Source organism: Cavia porcellus, unplaced genomic scaffold (genome assembly GCF_034190915.1).
Source record: "Cavia porcellus strain 051 isolate PalLab524CR breed Dunkin Hartley unplaced genomic scaffold, mCavPor4.1 scaffold_8, whole genome shotgun sequence".
NCBI lineage: Eukaryota > Metazoa > Chordata > Mammalia > Rodentia > Caviidae > Cavia > Cavia porcellus.
In genome coordinates, this window is record NW_026947491.1 from 41,020,240 (window position 1) to 41,042,884 (window position 22,645).

The 22,645-nt window shown below is 37.8% G+C and overlaps 1 protein-coding gene and 1 pseudogene across 6 annotated transcripts in view; both read left to right on the top strand.

The window, feature by feature from the left end:
* LOC134477300 (large ribosomal subunit protein eL37-like) lies at window positions 1-9,810 on the top strand (annotated as a pseudogene).
* The window catches only part of Spats2 (spermatogenesis associated serine rich 2), a 111,908-nt gene extending 92,560 nt beyond the window's left edge, over window positions 1-19,348 (top strand). For all 6 annotated transcript variants that reach the window (XM_063254703.1, XM_063254704.1, XM_063254701.1 and 3 more), the window contains 4 exons: window positions 9,817-9,926; window positions 13,704-13,806; window positions 16,017-16,231; window positions 18,159-19,348. In XM_063254703.1, coding sequence (XP_063110773.1) covers window positions 9,817-9,926; window positions 13,704-13,806; window positions 16,017-16,231; window positions 18,159-18,467 — 737 coding nt within the window. In that variant the 3' untranslated portion in view covers window positions 18,468-19,348. The remainder of the gene's footprint in view (window positions 1-9,816; window positions 9,927-13,703; window positions 13,807-16,016; window positions 16,232-18,158) is intronic.
* The last annotated feature ends 3,297 nt before the right edge of the window (window positions 19,349-22,645 follow it).

Genomic DNA, 22,645 nt, shown 5'->3' on the forward strand with positions numbered 1-22,645 from the left:
TGTTCGATCTTTAATTAATGCTGTTGTCTGTTACATAAATAGTAGGTTCTGGCTCCCAATCCTTTTAAACAGAAGCTCAATATGAATGTGCCAGTAAGAGCTCATATATGGAGCTGGGGATATAGCTCAGTGGCATAAGTGCCTACCTAGCAAGTGTGAGGTACTGAATTTGGTTCCCTGTACCCAGTACCAGGAGAGAAAGAAGAAGAAGAAGAAAAAGAAGGAAAAAATATATACGTGTTTGTGTGTGTGTGTGTGTTTCTTTTTTTGGCATACAGGAGATTGAACCCAGGGCCTTTGCACTGAATTACATCCCCAGCCCTTTGGTTTGTTTTGTTTTTATTTGTACATATTTGTAATATATAATGATTATATTCATCATAGGGAATTATTTGTATATAAAATGTCTTAATTCTTTTTTATTCCATTCCCCTTCCTTTCCTCCATATTTTTGGCCCCTTTCCTATTTGCAAAAGATCTACCTTCAGGGGCTGGGGATTTGGCTCAGCGGCATAAGCGCCTTCCTTGCAAGCAGAGTCGTGAGTTCGATCCCCGGTACTGATAAAAAAGAAAAAAGACAAAAAAAAAAAAAAAGGTCTACCTTCCTGTTTTCTGTTGTCCATCTTTTATTTTGTTCTTTATTTGTATTTGGGTTTCTTTATAAAAGGGAAACTATTCAGTTTTTAAGCTTTTAGCCAGGCCTGGTGGTACGCACCGATAATCCCAGTATTCAGGAGGTTGAAGCAGAAGGATTGCTATGATTTTGAGGCCAGTGTGTACTACATAGTGAGTTTAAGGCCAGCCTGAACTATATAGCAAGATCCTGTTGCAAAAAAAAAATTTTTTTTCAGCTTTTGTATCTGATTTATTTTCACTGGACATTTATGTTCTCAAGGTGCATCCATTTTCCTCCAGATAACTCAGATACAGTCTTTGTAACAGAGTAGTACTCCCTGATGTATAAATACCACATTTCTCCCTTCATTCATGTCTGTTGATGGATATACAGGCCACTTATAAGCTTTAATTACTATGAATTATACTGTAAATATGGATGTGCATGTGTCATTGTAATATATCTTTAACTCTTGAGAAATCTAGAAGGGGAATAGCTGGGTTAAATGGAATTTCTATTTTGTTTTTTTGGGTTTTATTTGTTTGTTTGTTTTTGACACAAGGTCTCACTATGTTACTCAGGCTGGCCTTGAACTCGTTATGTGGCCCAGGAACTCAGAGCAATCCTCCTGTTTCAGTCTCCCAAATGAGATTATAGGCATGGCCAGAACTAGTATTGTCAAAGCAGCCATTCTTCCAAAACTGATATCTGAAATCTCAGTCTAAATACTAACAGCTTTCTTCACAGAAGTAGAGAAATAGTACTCAGATTCATAGGGAACCAGGAAAGACACAGAATAGCAAAAACAATTCTGGGCAACAAGAGCAAAGCAAGAGACATCACAATCCTGGACTTCACATCATATTACAAAGCCAGTTTTATTACATGGCCAGTTCATTTTTTCTTATTTGATTTCTTGATGATAGCCATTTTTTCTGAAGTAGGATAGAATCTCAGTGTTGTGTTAGTTTGCATTTCTACAGAGATGTTGAACACTTTTTCATGTATTTACTGGCCATGTCTGTTCATTTCACTTGCCCATTTTTTGACTGGGCATTTTGTTTTGAGAGCTTTAAATTTTTTTTAGCTTTTAATGTATTCTAGATGTTAATTTTCTGTCCAAGGGGTAGCTTGCAAAATTTTTTTCCCAGTCCATAGGATATCTCTTCACTCTGTTGGCGTTTCCTTTGCAAAGCAAAAGCTTTTTAATTTGGTGTGATTCCATTTGTTAATCCTTGATGTTATTTCTTGTGCAATTGGTGTTCTGTTCAAAATGTCCTTGCCCATGTCTTGAAGAGTTTTACTTACTTTTCTTTCTTTCTTTCTTGTATTGTTTTTGTTTGGTTTTGGGTTTTTGGTATCGGAAATTAAACTTACGACCTCATGCTTGCCAGGCAGGCACTGTGCTGCTGAACTGTATCCTCAGACCCAAGTTTTACCTATTTTATCTTCCAGCAGATTGTTTCTATTTTAATATTTAGATCTTTGACCCATTATTTTAGTTTAGTACATTTTCTGCATGTGAATAGCCAGTTTCCCCAGCACCATTTGTTAAAGATACTATCTTTCCTCCAGTGTGTATTTTTGGCCTCTTTGTGGAAGATCACATAACTGAATGCTTAGGCTTGTTTCTGCATCCTGTATACTGTTCTACTGACCCACATAGTTCTTTTTGTGCCAGTAGTACCATGCTGTTTCTGTCACCATAGCTTTGTAATACGATGTGAAGTCCAGGATTGTGATGTCTCTCGCTTTGCTCTTGTTGCCCAGAATCATTTTTGGTATTCTGTGTCTTTCCTGGTTCCCTATGAATCTGAATTGTTTTCTCTAGTTCTGTGAAGAAAAATGTTAGAATTTGGATTGAGATTTCATTAAATCTGTGCATTAGTTTTGGAAGTATGGCTGCTTTGACAATACTAGTTCTGACTATCCAGGAATAGGAAATACCTTCCATCTTCTGATACCCACCACTTCTATTGCTTTTGAACTCGTGTTCTAGAGTACTATAGTTTTCATTATAGAGCTCTTGGACTTCCTTTTTAGACTAACTCCTAAATTGGTTTCTTTGTTTTGTTTTATTCTATTTTTTTTTAACTTCTTAAAAATTTATTTTATTTTATTCTTTTGAGGCAGAGTCTTGCTTTGTGAGTCAGACCAGTCTTGAACTCACTATGTAGTCCAGGCTGGCCTTGAACTCACAGCAGTCATCCTGCCTCAGCCTCCTGAGTGCTGGAATTACAAGCATGTGCCACCACACCTGACAGTGTTTACTTTCTCTTGAAACTATTATGAATAGTATTGTTTTCCTAATTTTTTTCAGTGGATTTATTATTGGTATACAGAAACACTACTGATTTTTGTATCCTGCTACATTGTTGCATTTGTTTATTATATTTAGGAATCCTGATGGAATTTTTTGGGCCTTCAGTGAAAAGGACTGTGTCATCTGCACATAAGGATAGCTTGACTTCTTCCTTTTCTGTGCATATCCTGTTTATTTCTTTCTCTTGCTCACTGTTCTGGCTAAAGTTTCAAGTATAGTATTAAACAGGAGTGATGATAATGGATTTATCTGTTTTGTTCCTGATTTTAGAGGAAAAACTTACATATATGATATGAAACTTTCATATATCATATATATGGACTTTTTCTCCATGTATATGATGTTGATAGTGGTTATTCTGGTGTTGGCAGTAGGTTTGTCATAAATAACTTTTATCAGATTGAGAAAAAGTCCTTCTATACCTATGTTTTTCAGGGTTTTTTTTCATAATGAAGGGATGTTAGATTATTTTGTATTTTAAGACAGTATTTCAGTAAGTTACTAATTGCCCAAGCTGGGCTCAAATTTACAGCCTCCTTGCCTCTACTTCCAGATACTGGAATTACAGGTACACGACCATACCAGGTTAGTTCATCAATTTTGAGCAGCTGTACTGTGCTGGCATGTGAGTCATTACAGGAGAAAGTTTTTTGAAAGTCTCTTTTTAAAATAGGTTCAAGTTTGAATATTTCAGAAATATTTTTAATTTAAAGTTCAGTGATTAAGAGATTGCATCATGTCATCTGACACCAAAATATCAACCTTAGGAAAATAAAATATCCTACAGGTGCTTGGGTTCTGTTGATTTTGTTGGTTTGGTTTGATTTTTGTTTTATATTGCTGGGAATTTAGCCCATGGCCTCAAACATACTAGTAAACAGTCTACCACTAAGTGCTATTAGTAAAAAGTTTTTATATCCTAGCCCTTTTAATTTTATTTGAGAAGTCTCACTAAGTTAAATCAGGCTAACCTCGAATTTGTAATCCTCCTGCCTCAATCTCCCAAATAACGGGATTACAGGCTGTGCACAGCCAAGCCTGGCAGGATCTCATTTTATTCTGTTTTTCCCTCCATTGATTAAACACTTCTGCTGGGACTTTTTATCTATCTGGATAACAAAAACAAAATAACAACAATTAAAAAAAAAAAAAGCTTTAGCACAATCAGATTTCACTAGGTTGCCTACAATTGAATATATCCATTCTTGTCATTGGTTAACTCAGAATTTTCTTTTTCTGTTTGTACTCAGTCTTCACTCATTGTCTCTGTCAGTAAGTAAGAAGAAAAGGCAATGAATTGAGAATTCAGAGTATTGTGACTAAAAGGCTTTTAAAAGCTGATTAAAATAGATTCTAGAAGCCTAGAATCTAACCTGGGTGAAAAGAAAAGAGTAATGTGGCCCATTTTAAGTTTCATGTTGAGAATGTTGCAGAGATACTATATACTGTTTCTCAGAGGTGAGATCGGATTTACATTGAATAGTGTATCTTGAAATTTCTAAATGATAGTTTCAGCTATATTTTGAAAATGAAATGTCAAGCTAAAACTAGTAAGGTGGGGCTGGGGATTTAGCTCAGCAGCATAAGCGCCTGCCTTGCAAGCGCACAATTGAGTTTAATCCCTGGTACCAATTAAAAAAATAAAAATAAAACTACTAAGGTATCATCCTTATTATTGAGGTGCTTTTTAAAATTTACCTTTTATAGAAAATTCCAAGCATATTTCAAGTACTGTGAGCCTCTGTTGGCTTCAACCAGTTACCAACACGTGGCCAGTCTTATTTTACCAAATTGAAAGCTACAGAATTTTACTTCATTTCACCAATTTATATCTTTATGTCCTTTCTGTCCTGAAAGTACTGATCTTTAGTGATGTGATGTAAACTCCTTTGCTAGTACTATGAAGGTTGCTTCTTCTTTACAAATTAGTGTTTTGTTAAATAATTTTCATGTTCATAGTACTTCATGGTCCAATTTTTTCCCAGACATTCATATGTAATCTTCATATCAATCCTTTGAGGTAGATGGGTTTTTTTTTTAACCTACCTTTAAATTGGTAAGAATAGAAATAATAGCCCAGAAGCTGGGCATGATGGTGCATACCTGTAATCCCAGCGCTTAGGATCTGAGACAAGAAAATTGCTGCAGAGTTCAAGGCTAGCCTAGGCTACAAAGCGAGGCCCTGTCTCAAAAAAAAAAAAAGAAGGCCAGGTTGAGCTAATCATTTGTGTCCCAGCTCACTGCCTTTTTCCTTTCTCACTGATTACAAACTAAAAACAAAATTCTGAGTTAGGTAATGACAGGGATGTATTAGAAAGGTAATGACAGGAATTTTAAGTAATGACAGGAAAATATTCAATTGTAGGCAAATCTAGTGAAATCTAATCTGAAAGAAGAAACTTTAGATGTCATAAATGAAGATAATTTGTTTTCTTCCTTCTCCCTCTCCCTCTTCTAGCTTCTTCCCGCTTTCCCCTCTTCTTCTACTTCCTCTTCCTCCTTTTTCCTCTTCTTCCTCGTTTTCTCCTCTTGCCCTTCTTCCCCTTTGTTGTTCTTCCTCTTCCTCGTTGAGACAGGGTCTCACTCTGTAGTACAGGCTGTTCTTGAACTTACTTTGTATCCCAGTCTGGCCATAAACTTACAGTGATCCTCCTGCCTCAGCCTCCCAAGAGTTAGGGTTACAGGCATGAATTGCCACACCTGGCTTCAGAGATACTTACTCTTTAGTAAAAGTTTGACTTTTCCAGTATCATATAATTAAGCTCTCTGAATTATCTGGTAATTTGCAGAAATCTATTAAACACATTTTCTTAATTTTGTCATAAAATATCTGAGTTCTGGAGCTGATAAAAACTAAAGTTGATCCAAATAGCAAATAAGTTTTATCTTGGAAACTAGACCAAAATCTGGTAACTGTACATATTTAGTGTTGGTGGTAGCCATGTCCTTAAGTTACTGGCAAACTATGCTCTGGTTACTATTTGCAATCTCACTGTTTGAATTCCCACTTACATGTTCAACTTTTGTTATCTTGAACAATTATTTGTAAGAGGACAATAGTAAACATCAATTGGTAATTTATTACTGTTTATTTTTTTCTTTGAAAGTATGTATTATTTCTACCTATTTTCTGTTTTGTTTAGTCTTTCTTTAAATTATTTTTTTAAAAATTTAAAAAATAAAATAAAAAAAAGAAAGTGAAAGGGTAGCAATTGTCTAAAAAGGGAAGGCAGTGGCCATTGCTTATCTTTTATCATGGTTTGAAACCCATATTGTTTTTGTCGTTCTGTTTAGTTTGGTTTTATTCTGTTCCAGTTTGTCTTCTTGTATTAGAAATGATGGTATGGACAGCTATTCCAAAGATAGCAGGATATATTATGGTAACCATTTTTTATTTCTTATTAACTTGATTTTGAAGCCCTGTATTGCTTTCACTGTCTTGTTTTGACTGATTTTACTCTATTCTATTCTGTTTTGTTTGCTAATATCAAGTCTGAGAATATAGACAACTACTTTGAAGACAATAAGATTCACTCTGATACCCATTCTGCTCTAACTACTAACTTCTTCTGAAGTCCTGTAATGTCTCCAGTGTTTCATCTTTATTGATTTTGTTCTGTACTGTTTTGTTCAATTTTATGATACCTGATGATATGGGCAGTTCTTTTGAAGATAGCAAGAGGCATTATGGTAACCATTGTTGATCACATTGTATTTTATTTTTACATCATGTACTATGACCATCCTTTCATTTTGACTATCTCTATTTTGTTTTGTCACATTTGGTTTTATTCTCTTCAAAAAAAATAATAAAAACTGAAGGAGTAATAAAACCCAAAATGTGTAATTGTTATTATAAAAAAAAGAGGAAAAGAAAGTGCTCTAAAGGCTATAACTGCATGTATGTTTAAGTGTGTAAGACAGATAACCATATTACTAAGTTTTTGTTGGATTGTTGAACAGAACTGTTTGCAGTTTCACTATTTAAATGTCTACTTTGTATGCTTTAATTTTGTAACTTGAACAACTATTTCTAAGATGATAATATGTAATCTTATCAACTAGTGATTTCTTACTGTTTATTTTTTTGAAATTATGTATTATTTCTACCCTTTTTTCTGTTTTCATTTTTTTCTCTTTAAATAAAAATTTAAAAAATTAAACAACTATGCTCTGATTGGTTAACCTGGCATAGTTATGGGCAACCCATAGGTGGCATATTTGTAGCTGTCAGAGTAAACTTGCTGAAGACACTCAGCTTTTTAATGCCTGATTGAGCTCTGAAAATTCTGGGAGTTTTTTTCAACATAAATTTGTCTAATTTCTCAATAGTGTATAGCTTCTGTCTGTATCAGTTTGAGGATGAGTTTGAGTGCATGCAATTGAGGGGCCTAAATCAGTGTATTTCTTTTTTTCTCATGAAGTGAAAAGTCCAGAGATGAAGAGTGAAAAGGTGCAGGGCTTGGTAAGACATCTCCAAGATGACATTAGGGAACCAGGTTGTGTTGTACTCAGCCATCCTTAATGTGCTTCTGGTGAAAAACTAACTCTGAAGGCTTCAGTCAAAGATCAAAATGTTACATGCTTGCTAAGTAATAGTCCTTGAAAGAGCTTTTCTATAACTCCCTGCCCTGTGAATTTTGTTTATATCCCAGTGGTTAAACACATGCCTATCTATAGGAACTACAGGTTTTTACAAAGCACATTGGTATTCAGCAACATTGAACTTCTTTTTTTTTTTTTTTTTTTTTTTTTGTCTTTTTCGTTTTTATCGGTACCAGGGATCGAACTCACAACTGCTGCTTGTAAGGCAGGCGCTTATGCCACTGAGCTAAATCCCCAGCCCAACATTGAACTTCTGATGGGAAGAAAAGGAGAATGAATATTCAGTCCTCCCCTTCATTATTTAGTATCTCTCTTCTTTCTAAAAATGAGAGCATACCTACTTCCTTCTAAATGGCAGCATCTAGAAATTCTCTTCTGGTTAGTACATTTAGCTAAAAGGCTATGTGTTCTGAGTAATTTCAGATATTTCATGGGTTTAGACATGGATGTCATAAGTAAATGTTGTGACTAAATGCCCCTACCTCCAAGTAGAGAAAGAAGAAAATAATTATAAGTAGAAACTCTCACTTGGAAAAGAAGTAATTAAGTCTTACTGAACAAGAATATCTGAGTCTCTGACCTGATGATGAAGTTTCATCTGACAGCCCTGGTTCTGCTTCCTAGGAATATTTCTTTTGCTGATTACCTACAGGAGATCTTTTTCTTTTCTGTTGTCTACCATAGCTATAGCTGAGTTCCACATTAGGGAACATGTTAGAAAGCCCTTTTTTAAAGGGTATAACATGCCAGGAGTGGTACTACATTCATGTAGTTCCAACACTAGACAGGCTGAGATGGAAAAATCACTTGAGACTAGGAGTTGGAGGCCAGCCTGGATGTAAAGTAGAACATACACACCAGCAATGGTGGAGTATAATCCACCATTAGGAAATGTGGTAAATGACTGTACTATGTTATGTCCACATAGTAATTCACTGAATCAAGATGATCCAGATGTATGAATAAGGAATAAACATTAAGATTGAAGTAAAAATATCTAAAATAAAGGAAGACCAGGTATAGTGGTGCATGCCTATATTACCAGCACTCAGTAGGCTGAGGCAGGAGGATTGCTGTGAATTCAAGGCCAGCCTGGCCTACATAGTGAGAATCTGTCACCAAAAAGAAACTGGCTCTTTGGTCTTGGCAGCACAAACGAGATGACAAAGGAAATGTCATCCTTTGGAAAGTGTCGTGGTGTACACATTGTGCCACCACTGTAGCTTTAAAACCTAACACCTTCAGAAGTCGACCTGTGGCAAATGTGGCTACTCTGCCAAGCATAAGAGAAAGTGTAACTGGAGTGCAAAGGCTAAAAGATGAAATACCACTGAAACTGGGCAAATGAGGCACTTAAATACTGTTTATCGCAGATTTAGGCAAAGATTTGGTGAAGAAACAACAGCTAAGCCCAAGAGAGCAGCTGTTACAGCATCTATTTCATCTTGAGAATTTCAACGATTACCCAAAATAAATGCATTGGTTTTAAGAGAGAGACAGAGACTGAAGGAAGAATGCTATATTTCATATACTTGTGAGGAAGAAAAGGGATTTACAGAATATTGAATATACATAGATAGTGTGATAATTAATCTTGATTGTCAGCATGATTGCCTTGAGAGACACCTAGGAGATTAGTAAAACATACTTCTGTGTAGGTGGAATTGTGACCTTAGGGACTATATCTGAATCCTGGCCCCTTCCTTTAAGGTTCACAGCTTCCCTTTACCACCATGATGTTCTATTTGGAGCTAGCCTGCTATGGATTGAAAACTCTGAAATTGAACCAAAATATGCCCTTCCTCCTGTGTACGTCAGGCATTTTATCCTAGCAACCTAAGACTGACCAATCAATATAGAAAGTATTTGGAAGTATGCATAAAAATTTGTTAACAACAGTTCACTCTTGGATGTGGTCGCAGTATCAGAAGTAGGGACACTTATACCCATTTATTTTAGATTAATTTTTATTATGTGCTGTGCATAGTTTGGTCTTAATTTATATGCTTTCTGATAAAATGTTTTTGACTGGGGAGAAAGAAAAATGACATGATTTATACGTCTTTGTGATTCGTAAAAATACTTACCTCTTTATTGCTTTCAGAGACCCTCCAGAAGTTGGACCCCTGGGCCTTTGGTATTTTCATTTTCTGGATGGGTGAACAGCTAAAGCCCTTGGCTGTCCAAACACAGACTGTAACGCTTAGACTTCTACTTTTTCTTTACCCTATTTAGCAGAAATGTAAGATGCATATTCTCTTTTCCTCTACAGTGGAAATTTTACTCAGCCGACAAAAGAAAGCCGAGCTTCTAAAGAAGATGACTGACGTGGCTGTGCGAATGTCAGAGGAGCAATTGGTTGAGCTGAGAGCTGATATCAAGGTAGAACTTCCTTCTGTCTGCCTTTTCTTCTTACCCTAAAGTTGCAAATCTCCATAACTTATGGCCATATGTAATATATTGAACTCATGATCTTTCCCTTCTAAACCTGGCCCTTTCCCAGGTTCCCTTCCTTTATATAAATGGTACTGTCATCTATCTGCCCAGTTATCCAAGCTGAAAACCTTAGGAAGCTTCTCCATTTCCCACATTAAATCTATCAGCAGACCCTGTCCATTTGACCTGTTACTACATTTCAGTTCTGACCTTTTCTCTTCATCTCCACTAACACCTTCACAATCGAGCTACCACCATCTGCTGCTTGGATTTTACCTCATTCTCTCCATCTACTTTACCACTGCTCCACCCTACCTGTCTGTCTGTTCCTCACCTTATAGTAACCTGCTTCAAACTTCTCAGTGTTTTAAGGATAATTGCAGTGTTTTACTGTAATTCTTTTATTACTGGGGGTGAGGGTTGAGTTTAGCATGCCACTGTGTAGTTAAAGCTGGCTTTGAACTCACTGTGTACCCAGCCTGGCCTTGAACTTGCAGTGATCCTCTTGCCTCAGCCTCCCAAGTGTTGGAGTAACAAGGACAAGCATGCACTAAATTCTTAACATAGACTGCAGGGCTCTTCCTGGGCTGGTTCTGCCATCATCCTTGTTTCATACCAGACTCCCTTTCCCTTCTGGGTTCCAGCTGCACCAGCTGGGCCTTGCCACAAAGATTTCCTGTTCTCCCCTGTTACCAGTCCGTGGTAGCCACTTTCTGTCCCAAACATTCCTTTCTCCCTCTGAGCACTCTTGACCTACTCACTGTTTTTGGCTTCCTTGTGCTGGACTTTCACAGCAATTGGCGTCTGACATGCATTGATTAACCTGTGTTCTCTGCTACACTAAATTTCACAGGGGCAGGAGGCACTGATTCCCCAGTTCCTAGCAAAGTGCTTGACACATAGCAGGCATTCAATACATGATAGTTGTTGGTCAATTCTGATTTTTTCTTTTTTTTTTTTTCTGGATGTTAGGGAATGAACCGAAGGTCTTACATAGGCTAGGCAAGCATACTACTCCTGAGCTACATCCCCAACCTATAAATTTGATTTTATAGGGAAAATTAACAATTTGAGTTACTGTTTATGTTATAATCTATAAAGATTACTGGGATTTAGGATTCATACCATAATTTATTTATTTATTTAAAATTTTCATTGTAATACTAGAAATTGAACCCAGAGTTTTCACACTGTCTACATCTCCATCCTTTTACTCACAGCCTCGTGCTTACAAGGCAGGCACTTGTGCCACTGAGCTAAATCCTTGGCTCTGTCCCTTTTTATAAATGTTTTTGTTTTGAGACATCATCTCAAAATCATTAGGTGTCTAGGCTTCACTGAAATTTGTGATCCTCCTGCCTCAGCCTTTCAGAAGAGATTACAGAGTACACAACATACCCAGCTTACTTCTATAGCTTTGACATTCTTATGTGAGCAACAGTGCCTCAGAAACTAAGCATATAAATCCAATAGATGTTGGGGTGTTATAGATAGTTACAGACACTGAAGGTGTAATTGTTCATGGGCAGTGAGCTGTATTAAGGGAAATTGCCCTTTTGTACTCCTGAATCCTTAGCCTCTGATCTTTCTGAACACATATGCTTTATTGCCAGATTTGATAGGAACATTGCTGCAAAGACTTAAAACAGCTTTTATAAAATAAACATAGGTGGAAAATCATCTAGGACATTTCAGCGGTTCTTGTCACTCTGAGCCAATGTTCAGCACAAATCTGTAGAGTGTTACTATCCTCTCTTTTTACTTAGAATCTTTCAGGGTGAAATTCTCCTTTTTTTTTTTTTTTTTTTGGTGCCAGGGATAAAACTCATAACCTTGTGCTTGCCAGGCAGGCATTTAGGCCACTGAGCTAAATCCCTGGCCTTCGGGGTGAAATTCTTATATGCGCACACACATACTTTTTAAAAACTTATTTATTTATTTATTTTGAGCTAGCTTAAGGTTGACCTCAAACTCACAGCAGTCCTCCTACACGGCCTCCTGAGTGCTTGGGATTACAGATATATGCCACCACACCCAGCCCTATATAACATCACAATATTTTATAGAATGTCTTCCTCTTATTGATGCCAGTCAATCTCACTTGGTTATCTGGGAGAAACCAGAAACCCCTTTGGAACTAGATGAGAATTCTGGCTCTCATAGGCTTCATCCGTTCCTCTTCCCACGTGGCTGAAAAGCTGCTAGAAATATTCTGCAGGCTGACTAAGGCTCTGTTTTTCTGCATGTTTTCAGTGTACTAAAGTGGGTGCTATGCAATTTAAATGTCTTATTTCCAGATCATTTTATTTCCGTCACTCGTATTATGTCTTTGGCTCAGCAAACCCTAGAATTTGTTTCAGAATTAATCTCAGACTGATATTACGTGTCTGAAGGCTCTGTTATAAGAGGTACACATGCGTTCCTAGCCATAGGACACTCAGAAGTTTAAGAACTTCAAGGCCCAGAGATAATTTTTCTCTCTCCTTTCTCTGTCAGCACTTCTGGATGCATCCCAAGGGTTCTGATGCATTCAGTGTGGGAGTACATCACCCCCAGTTAAGAGGACTGTGCTTAGGATTTCAGTTCTTCCAAATTATATCTAGGCTCTTAACTATTTTATGTTTCATCTGAAAAAAAAAAAATGATTCTAAGCTACCTTAGGCATTTTTTATTGAAATAGAACTCTAGAAGTCCTTTATTTCTGATAGTGTTTCTAGTTCCACAATTTATTTATTCTTTCTCTCTCTTATATTCTCTCTTTCTCTCTCTCTCTCTCTCTCTCTCTCTCTCTCTCTGTTTTTTCTTTTTTCTTGGTTAGTATTTTTGAGACAGAATCTCACTGTGCAGTTCAGGCTCACTTTGTAGTCCAGGCTGGCCTCATATTTGCAGTGATCCACCTACCTCACCCTCCCAAGTGCTGAGATTACAGGTGTGCACCACCACACCTGGCTGGTTCCACTATTTCTGTAGTATAGTTTGATTACTTCTCAGCTCAGTCTGCTCAAAAGGATTAGATCACTTGCAGCACAAATGCTCCTTGTTTGCAAGTTGACTTTTTACATGAATGATTTTCCATCTAAATAAATTGTTTCTATTTCAAAGACTATAAAATTCTACTTTATAAAGAGATGAAATGGATTTCCTAAAGAAGTTCCTTTGAAGAATACCAAACAAGTTATCTAAATAGGACCATTGTCGTAGCTTATGAACATCTTTGCCACCTCTGCTTCTGCATTTATAAATGCAACAATATGGAGAATAGCCAATAGTGGGAGGCTAGCTTGCTACTATAAATTTTTTCCCCTCTTTCCTTTTGTACAGTTTCTAATTATGCCTACTGGGCTTTGACCATCATATAGCATTCCATAATATTTTCAAACTTATCTTTGGGCCCTTGAGAAAATGAGTGAATTTGTTTGATCACCCAACATTGGTAATGTGACAATCACTTAGTAAACTTTGAAGCAGTTGAAAGAAGAAAATGGAAAATAATGCTGTTTCTAGGCCAAGCATAGTAGTGTATGCTCCCAGCACTCAGGAAGCTGAGGCAGGAGGACCGCCATGAGTTCATGGCCAGCCTGGACTACATAGTGAGTTCAAAGTTGCTCACAAAAAAAAAAAAAAAAAAAAAAAAACAAAACACTATTTCACCAGTGTATAGTAAGTTGAATTTCACTATACAGTGTTTTTCTAACCTGCAAGCATTATTTACCCTTTCTCCAGCACTTTGTTAGTGAACGTAAATATGATGAGGATCTGGGACGAGTAGCCCGGTTCACTTGTGATGTGGAGACTCTAAAGAAGAGCATTGATTCATTTGGACAAGGTGAGATGATGAGACAATCTGGGCCACACAGCTGTCCACTGTTAATGAGCGACTGATGTGCTGGCCTCACCACTGAGCTCCTCAGTGACTCTTGTCTTGTTTTTATGGAAAGTAACTTTGAATGTACTTTGAACTCCAGGATACTTATCAGCTCCCTGTGTTACAAAATTCTCTTTTTCTATTATTTTCTTCTGAGTTAAAAGGTCTGTAACCATAAAGAACATGGGACTCTGGAATTAGACCAAGTTTGAATCCTTTCCTGGACACTGATACCTTGGAACTTCATTTTACTCTTTAAATGGAGATTATAAGAGATAACAATACTTGCCCTACCTGGCACATAATAGTCCTTTTGTGTGCATCCATGTACATTTGTGTATCGGTATCTTTGCCCATGTGTGTGTCTATTTGTGGTACTGAGGATTGAAGCTGTATCATCATCTCTTTATTAATTTTTTTTTTATTTTGAGAAAGAGTCTTGCTAAGTTGCTCAGGCTGGGTTTAAATTTGGAATCTTCCAGCTTCAGCCTACTAGAGTGCTAGGATTATAGGCGTGCACCACCATACCTGGCTAGTGGGTCCTTAAATAACGTTAAAGATGGGGAAGGGTAAAGTGCCTCAGAGTGAGAATTTGTGGCAGCCAGGCTTTGAACTTGGCTGCAAAGTGAGACATTGGGACAGGGGCTATGTAGTTCAGAGCATAAGCCTGTATGTGTCAAGCCCTAAGTTAGAAAACTACACTGAAGAGCCTGACATGGTGGCGCATGGCTGTAATCTCAGCATTCTGGGAAGCTGAGGCACAAGGATCATTGCAAGCTCAGGGCCAGCCTGAACTGCATAGTGAGACTCTGTCTTAAAAAGGCAGAAAGTTCAAAACAAAACTGTAAGTGAGGGCCGGAGGTTTAGCTCAGCGATGTAAGAGCCTGCTCGGCAAACAAGAGGTTATAAGTTCGATCCCCAGCAGCAAAACACACACACACACACACACACACACACACACACACACACACGCCAAAAAAAAAAAAAAAATTCTGGGGAGTAGTTTTAAACCATTAAATTCTAACAGCATTTTGAATTGAAAATACTACTATTTTTCATTTAGATTGTATCTTAGTTACTTTCCTTGTTGCTGAGACAAAATACCTGATGCTCAAAATAAAAAGGGGAAGGGTTGTTTAGCTCACAGTTTGTAGAGGTTTCAGTCTGTATTGGCTGGCTCCAAGGCAGAGGGGCAATAGCTCATGGTGGTGAAAAACAGCAAAACAACAAAAGCAAAAAAAGGAGACAAGCCTCTTTCCACACCTTTTATATTATCCAGACTGCTGGTGCCGGTCCAATCAGTGGACTGATCCAGCAATCACCATCCTTAATCCTAGTATCCTTAATCCTAGTACCCTTAATCCCAGCATTGTACTCCAAATTAGTCAGAAACTGTAGATTCAGCTACCTCAGAAAAAGCCTCATCTAAAAGTGCATGAGGCTTTGGGGAGACATCTAGACACAAAACATTGATATTTTGGTTTGGGGGTTATTTTTGCAGAAAGAAATTTGGCAAGATACACATTTGTTATAAAGACTAGTTTATATGGGCTGGGGATTTAGCTCAGCGGCATAAGCGCCTGCCTTTGCAAGCGCATGATCATGAGTTCAATCTCCAGTACCGGTAAAAAAAAAAAAAAAAAAAAAAAAGGCTAGTTTATTCATATTAAACTGATCTTGATTATTTTTACCTTGTATTGTTCAAACTTTTAAAAAAGGATTTAGCAAAGATTTGATTTGTTTACCTTTTTCTTCTCAAAGTCTGTACTTTAGAATGTTCTTTGCATAGGAAACTGAACATATGGCTTGTACTATTGTTCCCGGTCTTACTTAGCTGCTGAAGCTATAGCCGGAGTTTAGGTACTGTAGTAGGAAATGCCAAGAAGTCATTAGTCAGTGGTGGTGGAAGTAGGGCGGTGATGAGTAACTTTATTTTAAATTGTTCTCCTGTCTCTAAGAATTTCTTTATAAAGAAATGGGAGTTTGGAGACAGCAGAGGAAGAAGGCAGAAGGATGATTTTCCTACCCTCATTTTATAGGTTTTTCATTATAACTATTCAAGTAAACAGTTATTTATCTTAAATTGCTCATTGTAAAATGGAGAAATAGGAAAAACTTTATCCACTGTTTTTCCATCACATGACCATATATTCTTTATATTTCTGTTTCAGTGTCTCACCCAAAAAACAGCTATTCGACCAGATCTCATTGTAGCTCAGTTGTATCTGTGTCCTTGAGTGGCCCAAGCGATGCCTCTGCTGCTTCCTCTTCCACCTGTGCCTCTACTCCCAGCCTTACAGGTGCTAACAAGAGAAATTCTGCATCAGAAGAAGCTCCTCCAGCAACAGCAAACTCCAGCAGCCAACCCTGCCAGCCTCATCGGGAGGTAATTTAGCTTCCACACTGAATGTGTGAGAGAAGGGACACCTGATTATCAAAGTTTAAGTACTAACATATATATATATATGTATATATATGTTAGTATATATATATATATATACACACACACACACAGTTGTAAATGTAACTAAATGTAAAATACATATTTATTTAGTACATATACATTTACAGCGAGTTTTGAATAACATGTATGTTTTAAGTGACTCGTGTTTTGTGGAAAATGATACTCCTTTAAGAAGATAGGGTATTTGGAAAATTAATGAACAGGAAAAATATTTTTCATATTAGAAGTCTAGCAACCTCTGCATACTAAAACTCTGATATTGTTGTTGGTTTTTATTTTTTAATCGGTACTGGGGATCGAACTTACGACCACCTGCTTACAAGGCAGGTGCTTATGCCACTGAGCTAAATCCCCAGACCCCTGCTATTGTTTTATATATGGTCTTTTGTTGTGTAATCATTACTGTTCATAACAGAACAGTAATGTGCCTAAAATAATCAAAAGCACCCAGATAGTCCTGGGATCTGATACCAAATCAGGCAGTAGGAAGCACTATAATAGCTTAGTATTACCTTCCCCTCTCTCTCTTTTTTATTTTTTAATTTTTTAAATTTTATTTATTTATTTATTTATTTTTTGGTGCCAAGATTTAACTCACAACCTCACGTTTGCCAAGCAGGCACTTACTCTGCTGAGCTAAACCCCCGGCCTAATTTTAATTTTTTAAATTTTTGTTGTTTGGGCTGGGGATTTAGCTCAGCGGCATAAGCACCTGCCTTGCAAGTGTGCGTTCTTGAGTTCAATCCCTGGTACCGATAAAAATGAAAAAGACAAAAAAAAATTTTTTTTGGTGTTTGAGACAGGGGTTTTATGTAGTTCAGGCTAGTCTGGAACTCAATATGTAACCCAGGCTGGCCTCAAACTCATGGCAGTTCTCCTGCCTCAGCCTCCTGAATGCTGGTATTACAGGTGTGTACCACCACGCTGGTCTTACCTTCCTCTATTCCTATTCCATACCTATTTTACAATCTCCGGCCCCAAATAGTTTCTGAGAAAGCTTCTGATACAGTTTTCCAAAGCACTAGACAATTTAGACTTCTTATAGCCAAGAATTGCTGATTTTTTTTTTATTGGCACTAATCCTCACTTTTGTAAATAATACTGCTTGGTAATTAGTCACACTGGGAATCGTGAACCCATCTCAAGGTACACAAACACTGGGAGTGGTCAGTTTACTAGCATGCATCTGAAAGTGTAATTCCCTAGAAGCTCAATGTGAATATGTTGGTAGAAGAAGTGAACCTTGAGGGAGAGAACAAACTAGAAAGAGAATAATCTATAATTTCTTCTCCTTGTTTTGAAAAATAATAGCACCAAGTCAGTGCTGTTAGTAATTCTTCAGGACAGGTTTGGCATTGGAATTGGAGAACAAAAAAGAAATTCCAAAAGCCATATATTTTTTGGATTGTAATATGCAAGTGTACTAAATGTCCCAGAAGCATGGTTTAACCTCTGGTTCATGCTATATACCAAAGCAGACCATAATGATGCTTATTTTGTTATTTCAAATATTCAATTATCTTTACAAATGCCTTATGATCTACAAAATTCAAACATTCAAGAAGTATGTCCAATTAAGAGCTTGTAACAACCCAAATAATTTTTATCTTCCATATTAGCTTTCATCTAAAAAGAAGTAAACTTCTTACTGGAGAAGAACCTAGGAGTGAAGGCAGGGAAAGATAAGTGAAAAATTCATTAAGTGTGATACAGTGGCTAGGTCATATTGGCTGACAAAATTCTGAATTCCAGATGTGAGATACTGGGATTATGCTTTCAGAATACTTCATAAACTAAACTAAGACCAGAATGCCAAAGTATCTTGAACACTGTATTATTTTATCCATAGGTATTACCGGGGAGCAGACGAGGACAAGGCTACAGGCCACAAGGGCAGAAGTCCAGTGACCCTACGAATCAAGGACGACATGATAGTGTGGGTCGTTATAGAAATAGCTCGTGGTACTCATCTGGTTCCAGGTATCAGAGTGCTCCATCCCAGACACCAGGAAACACTAGTGAACAGGGCCAGGCCCATTCTGCAGGGACCAATGGAACTGGAGCCACTGTGGAGCCTAGCCCATCTAAACCCTCATTCAGAAAGGGGCTCCCGCAGCGCAAACCCCGGACCTCTCAGCCCAAATCTGTGAACTCTTGAGAGAAATTCCAGATACTTCTCCACCCCACACAGTTCAACATGATAACTGGACTTTAGGAAATACGTAGTTAGGTTTAATAACAAAAAAGTTTATGCATATCATTTTTTGTGCCATTCTAAATATTTTTGGTTTCTTCTCTCCTTATTTCTTCTTTATCATTTTTGGAGGGGAAGGTGTTTTTTCCCTTGACTTTTCCCAATGATATGCTGATTCAGATTGGTTTTTCTTACCAGGAATCACCAGAGGGTGAGCACCATTGCACCAGGTCTTCCATCTGCCCAAAGAGGCCTTACACAACAAACCCCCACTATCAGGGCTGTCTCAGGAGGAATGGGTCAGAGATAAACCTGTTACTTTTGCAGTGTGGATGCCTGCCAGGTCCCCTTTGAACAAGAGTTTGACCAACAGGGAATTGTATATTGTACTGGGTTAGCCAGAAAAGAGGAATGTTAATTGGTGAAAAAGAGAACATAAGGAAACACTGGACAATCTGCCTCTGTCCCAGAATGTGCCTGAGATTTGACACTTGGAATCAGGGTTTCAGTTCCCTGCTTGGCATAATAACTTAACCTGTAGTTTCTTCAAAATGCCCAAAGCCTTGTTTCTTGTTACCTTAGGCCAACCTTAGGCTGCAAACCTTTCTAAGGAAGTCTATAGAAAGTTAATATACAATTAAAGTTTTTTAAAAGTTGTAAAAACATATTTCTTTGTTTCAGTGTTTGGAGATTTTTTGTTGTTGTTCGCCCCCTTTCCTGAATCTTGTCCTCATTCTGAACGAAATTTTTAGCAGTATAATTAGTGTTAATCTGTTACCCATCAAATATTGCTGCAGTCAATCTTTAAAGATGAATAAATAAAAGTAACTGTATAAATGTTCCCACATTTGCTTCACAGCAGCAAGTGAGTTTGTTTCATTATCTGTTCTTCTTTGGGCCTCATGGGGTAGAAGTCACTCGGACAGTTTGTTCTGTGCAAATGAGGGTGTCTGATTCCCAAGTCATTTGTCCACTGCTGCTTAGCTTCAGGACCAAATTAAAATTTGAAAACCAGCAGAAGCAAATGCAGCTGTTCATGGTGGGAAGGGATAGAGAATGGTGGCTTTGCAAAGTAGAACTTACCAGTTTAGAAAAACCATGGCTGCCAACAGTTACCCCAGGCAACCAAAGGTTATATTGGCACTCTTGTCCCCTGTCCCTTGACAGTAGTAGTGAATGTAATGGTATAATTGAGCTCCAGAATGTAGCAGGTGGCACTGGCACCAGACCCTTCCATCCCAATCCGCCCCCAGCCTCTATGACTTAATAGCAGCAGCGCTTTCCTTCCTTCAGCATGTGTTCCCCCAGCCCAGACTGTAAGTGGCAGTGGTACAGAACTTAGCTGCCTCAGGGCTTCCCCTGGCTGTTTGGCTGAAGCTTAGCTGCCAGGGATCTGCTTCATTGAACACAAAGAGAGAGACAGTCTGTTTATCCTGTTTTTTGTAAAGAAACCAGTAATCAAGGAATATTGGGAAAGCCATCTTCTGAGGAGCCATTTGCCTCATTTTGGGGAATTTGTCCAACACCATCAGCCTGCATAGGTACCATGAAAAAACTTTGCTTTCCTTGTACTTGCTTACCTGTACTTTATAGGAAATCCAGAGATTGAAGTGACCTTGGAGGATTGAGAGGTCTATCCCCATATCGAGGCAAGACTGTATTTAACCACCCAGCCAAATGAGAAGTCACATATTTGTCAAAACTGCCTTAGACATTGAAATTAAAATCTTGTAGAATAATATCTCAAGTTTTTTATAACCATAAAAACTGAAAATTATGTGGCTTTTTTTTACTGTTTTGTTTTGAATTACAAAATTAGTGTTTAAAATACCAAGTAATAAAAAAATGTAAAAGGAAATTTTCCATCTTCCTATTCCATTCCTCAGGGGTAATGACTCAGTAATTTAGCATGCAACCCTTCTAGACCTTTTTTCAAAGCATAAATGTCATCTACATAAATATATAGGTTTTAAATTTTTTTTCTTTTGATAGTCTTCAACAGCAAATTTCTTGGTGTGGTGTGGTTAGGTTTGGTTAGGTTTGGTTTGGTTTGGTTTGGTTTGGTTTGGGATAGAGTCTTACTGTGTAGTCCAGGCTGGGCTTGAATTCACTATGGAACCCTATCTGGCCTCAAATCTAATGATCTTCCTCCATGTTGGAACTACACATGTATGTTGGAACTACTCATGTCCTACTCAAGGCTTATTTTTTTTTTAAATTGTGTCCAAATGAATACATTTAGGTTCTCGTGTCATTTGATTTTTTTTTTTTCCTTATACCCTACAGGACTGAATGTCAAGCAGGTACTTTGCTACTGAGCTACCTCTGCAACTATTGGGGGTGATACGCTCACTCTTGCGCGCTCATATTCCCCCCACACACACACCATGCACACTCGCTCTCTCTGTCTTGTTCTCCCCCCACACACACACACTTTGAGAAAGGGTCTTGCTAAACTCCTTAGGCTAAGCTCAAATGTGACCCTCCTGCCTCAGCCTTCTAAGTACAGTACCTGAGACAGGTAAGGACTACTATGCCTGTCTTCACACTTGACTTTTCTTCAATGAAGAGAAGACAGGTTTGTTTTAAGTTTGATTTGTGCAGCCCCCAATAATCTCTGAGCTTCTCAAGAGAGGGAAAGTTCTATGTCCTGGGGAAGCTAGCTCTGACTCTCAAAGACTCATTTTTCTTTAACTTTTCTATTCCACTTTATAGATGTCTTGGCTAGAGATAGGAGCGGAACGTAAAAGTTGTTTAGCCCTGTCATTTATATGCACCCTGATAGGTAAAATTTAAATTAGCATAGTGGGATAAGGTTTATAGCTCAGTGGTAGAGTGCTTGTCTAGCATGTATAAGGCTCTAGGTTCAATCCCCAGAGCTAGGAGGGAAATGGCAGACTTTATTGTGAACAAGTGTTTTCTGGATCCCTAAATTATAGCCATTTTAAAACTAATACAGAGTATATTTTTTTAAATACAGACTAGGGGTATGGCTTAGTGATAGACTTTAGGTTCAATACCCAGTATCCAAAAAAAAAACATGGAAGCAAGTTAAAAAGTTCCTTCCAACCTTTTCCTGCTCCCTAAAAGAAATCACTGTTAAGTCCCCTAGGTTCAGAAATTCTTAAAACCTAAACATAAAAATACATGGTTTTTTCTCCTTATGTAGATCATCTTATGCATATAACTTGCTTTTTAAAATTGTCCTTGTTTACCTTTTTGTTTTTTAAAAAAAGTATTAAGTGCAAATCATTTTTAAGAAAGTGTAAATAGTTTTACACTGAAAAGTAAACCCATGTAACACTCTGAACTGTTTGTCCCCCGCCATAGAGCAGCCGCTATTAGGTTTCTTGTAGGACCCTCTGGAGATTCCTTACGCTAGTACAAGTATATATAAGTATGTGTACAACTGAGACCTCCTTCCATGTTGATATCTATTTTCTCAGTGGATACATAGTATTGCCCTGTATTAATTTGTTCTATTCAGTTTAACTAGTCCCTAATGATGATTTTTCAGGTTTTTGCTATTATATGGCTGCAGTGAACAGTACAAATATCATTCCTCATTTGTGAGAGAACATCTATAAGTCAAATTCCTAGGAGTGGAATTGCTGGGTTATACGGTTATTGATATGTGTACTCCTTATCATGATGAAGTTGCATAGATTTACATTCTTAGCACCAGTGTGTGGGCGTAGTGGGTGCAGTATACAGTTACTGAGCTGAAAGCTAAGGAGAGACAGATAACTAAAGCAGTTCCAAACTTTGGGTAGCTAATAAACTGGCATAGGAGTTGCAGGCATAGCTCAGCAGTAGAGTGCCTGCATGAAGCCCTGAGTTCACTCCCAGGCATTCCCAAATATATGGGCCACTGAGACACACAGATCAGTAACACAGTGGGATGTTGTTGTATAAACTGTCTTGCGTATGGTGGAGGAAGTACTGCCAAATGGCTGAGTCCTGGGCCTAAACTAATGCCATATCAGAGGGTGTTCCCAGGCCAGGGTACAGTTTTGTGAGTATAAAGTATGTACAGGAGGAAGAGAATAAATTGTTTGAGATTAGGAATGACCTAGTAAATCTGGCATACATGATCATCAATCTGAGAACAACCTATACACTCCTGGAGAAGTTCTGGAGAG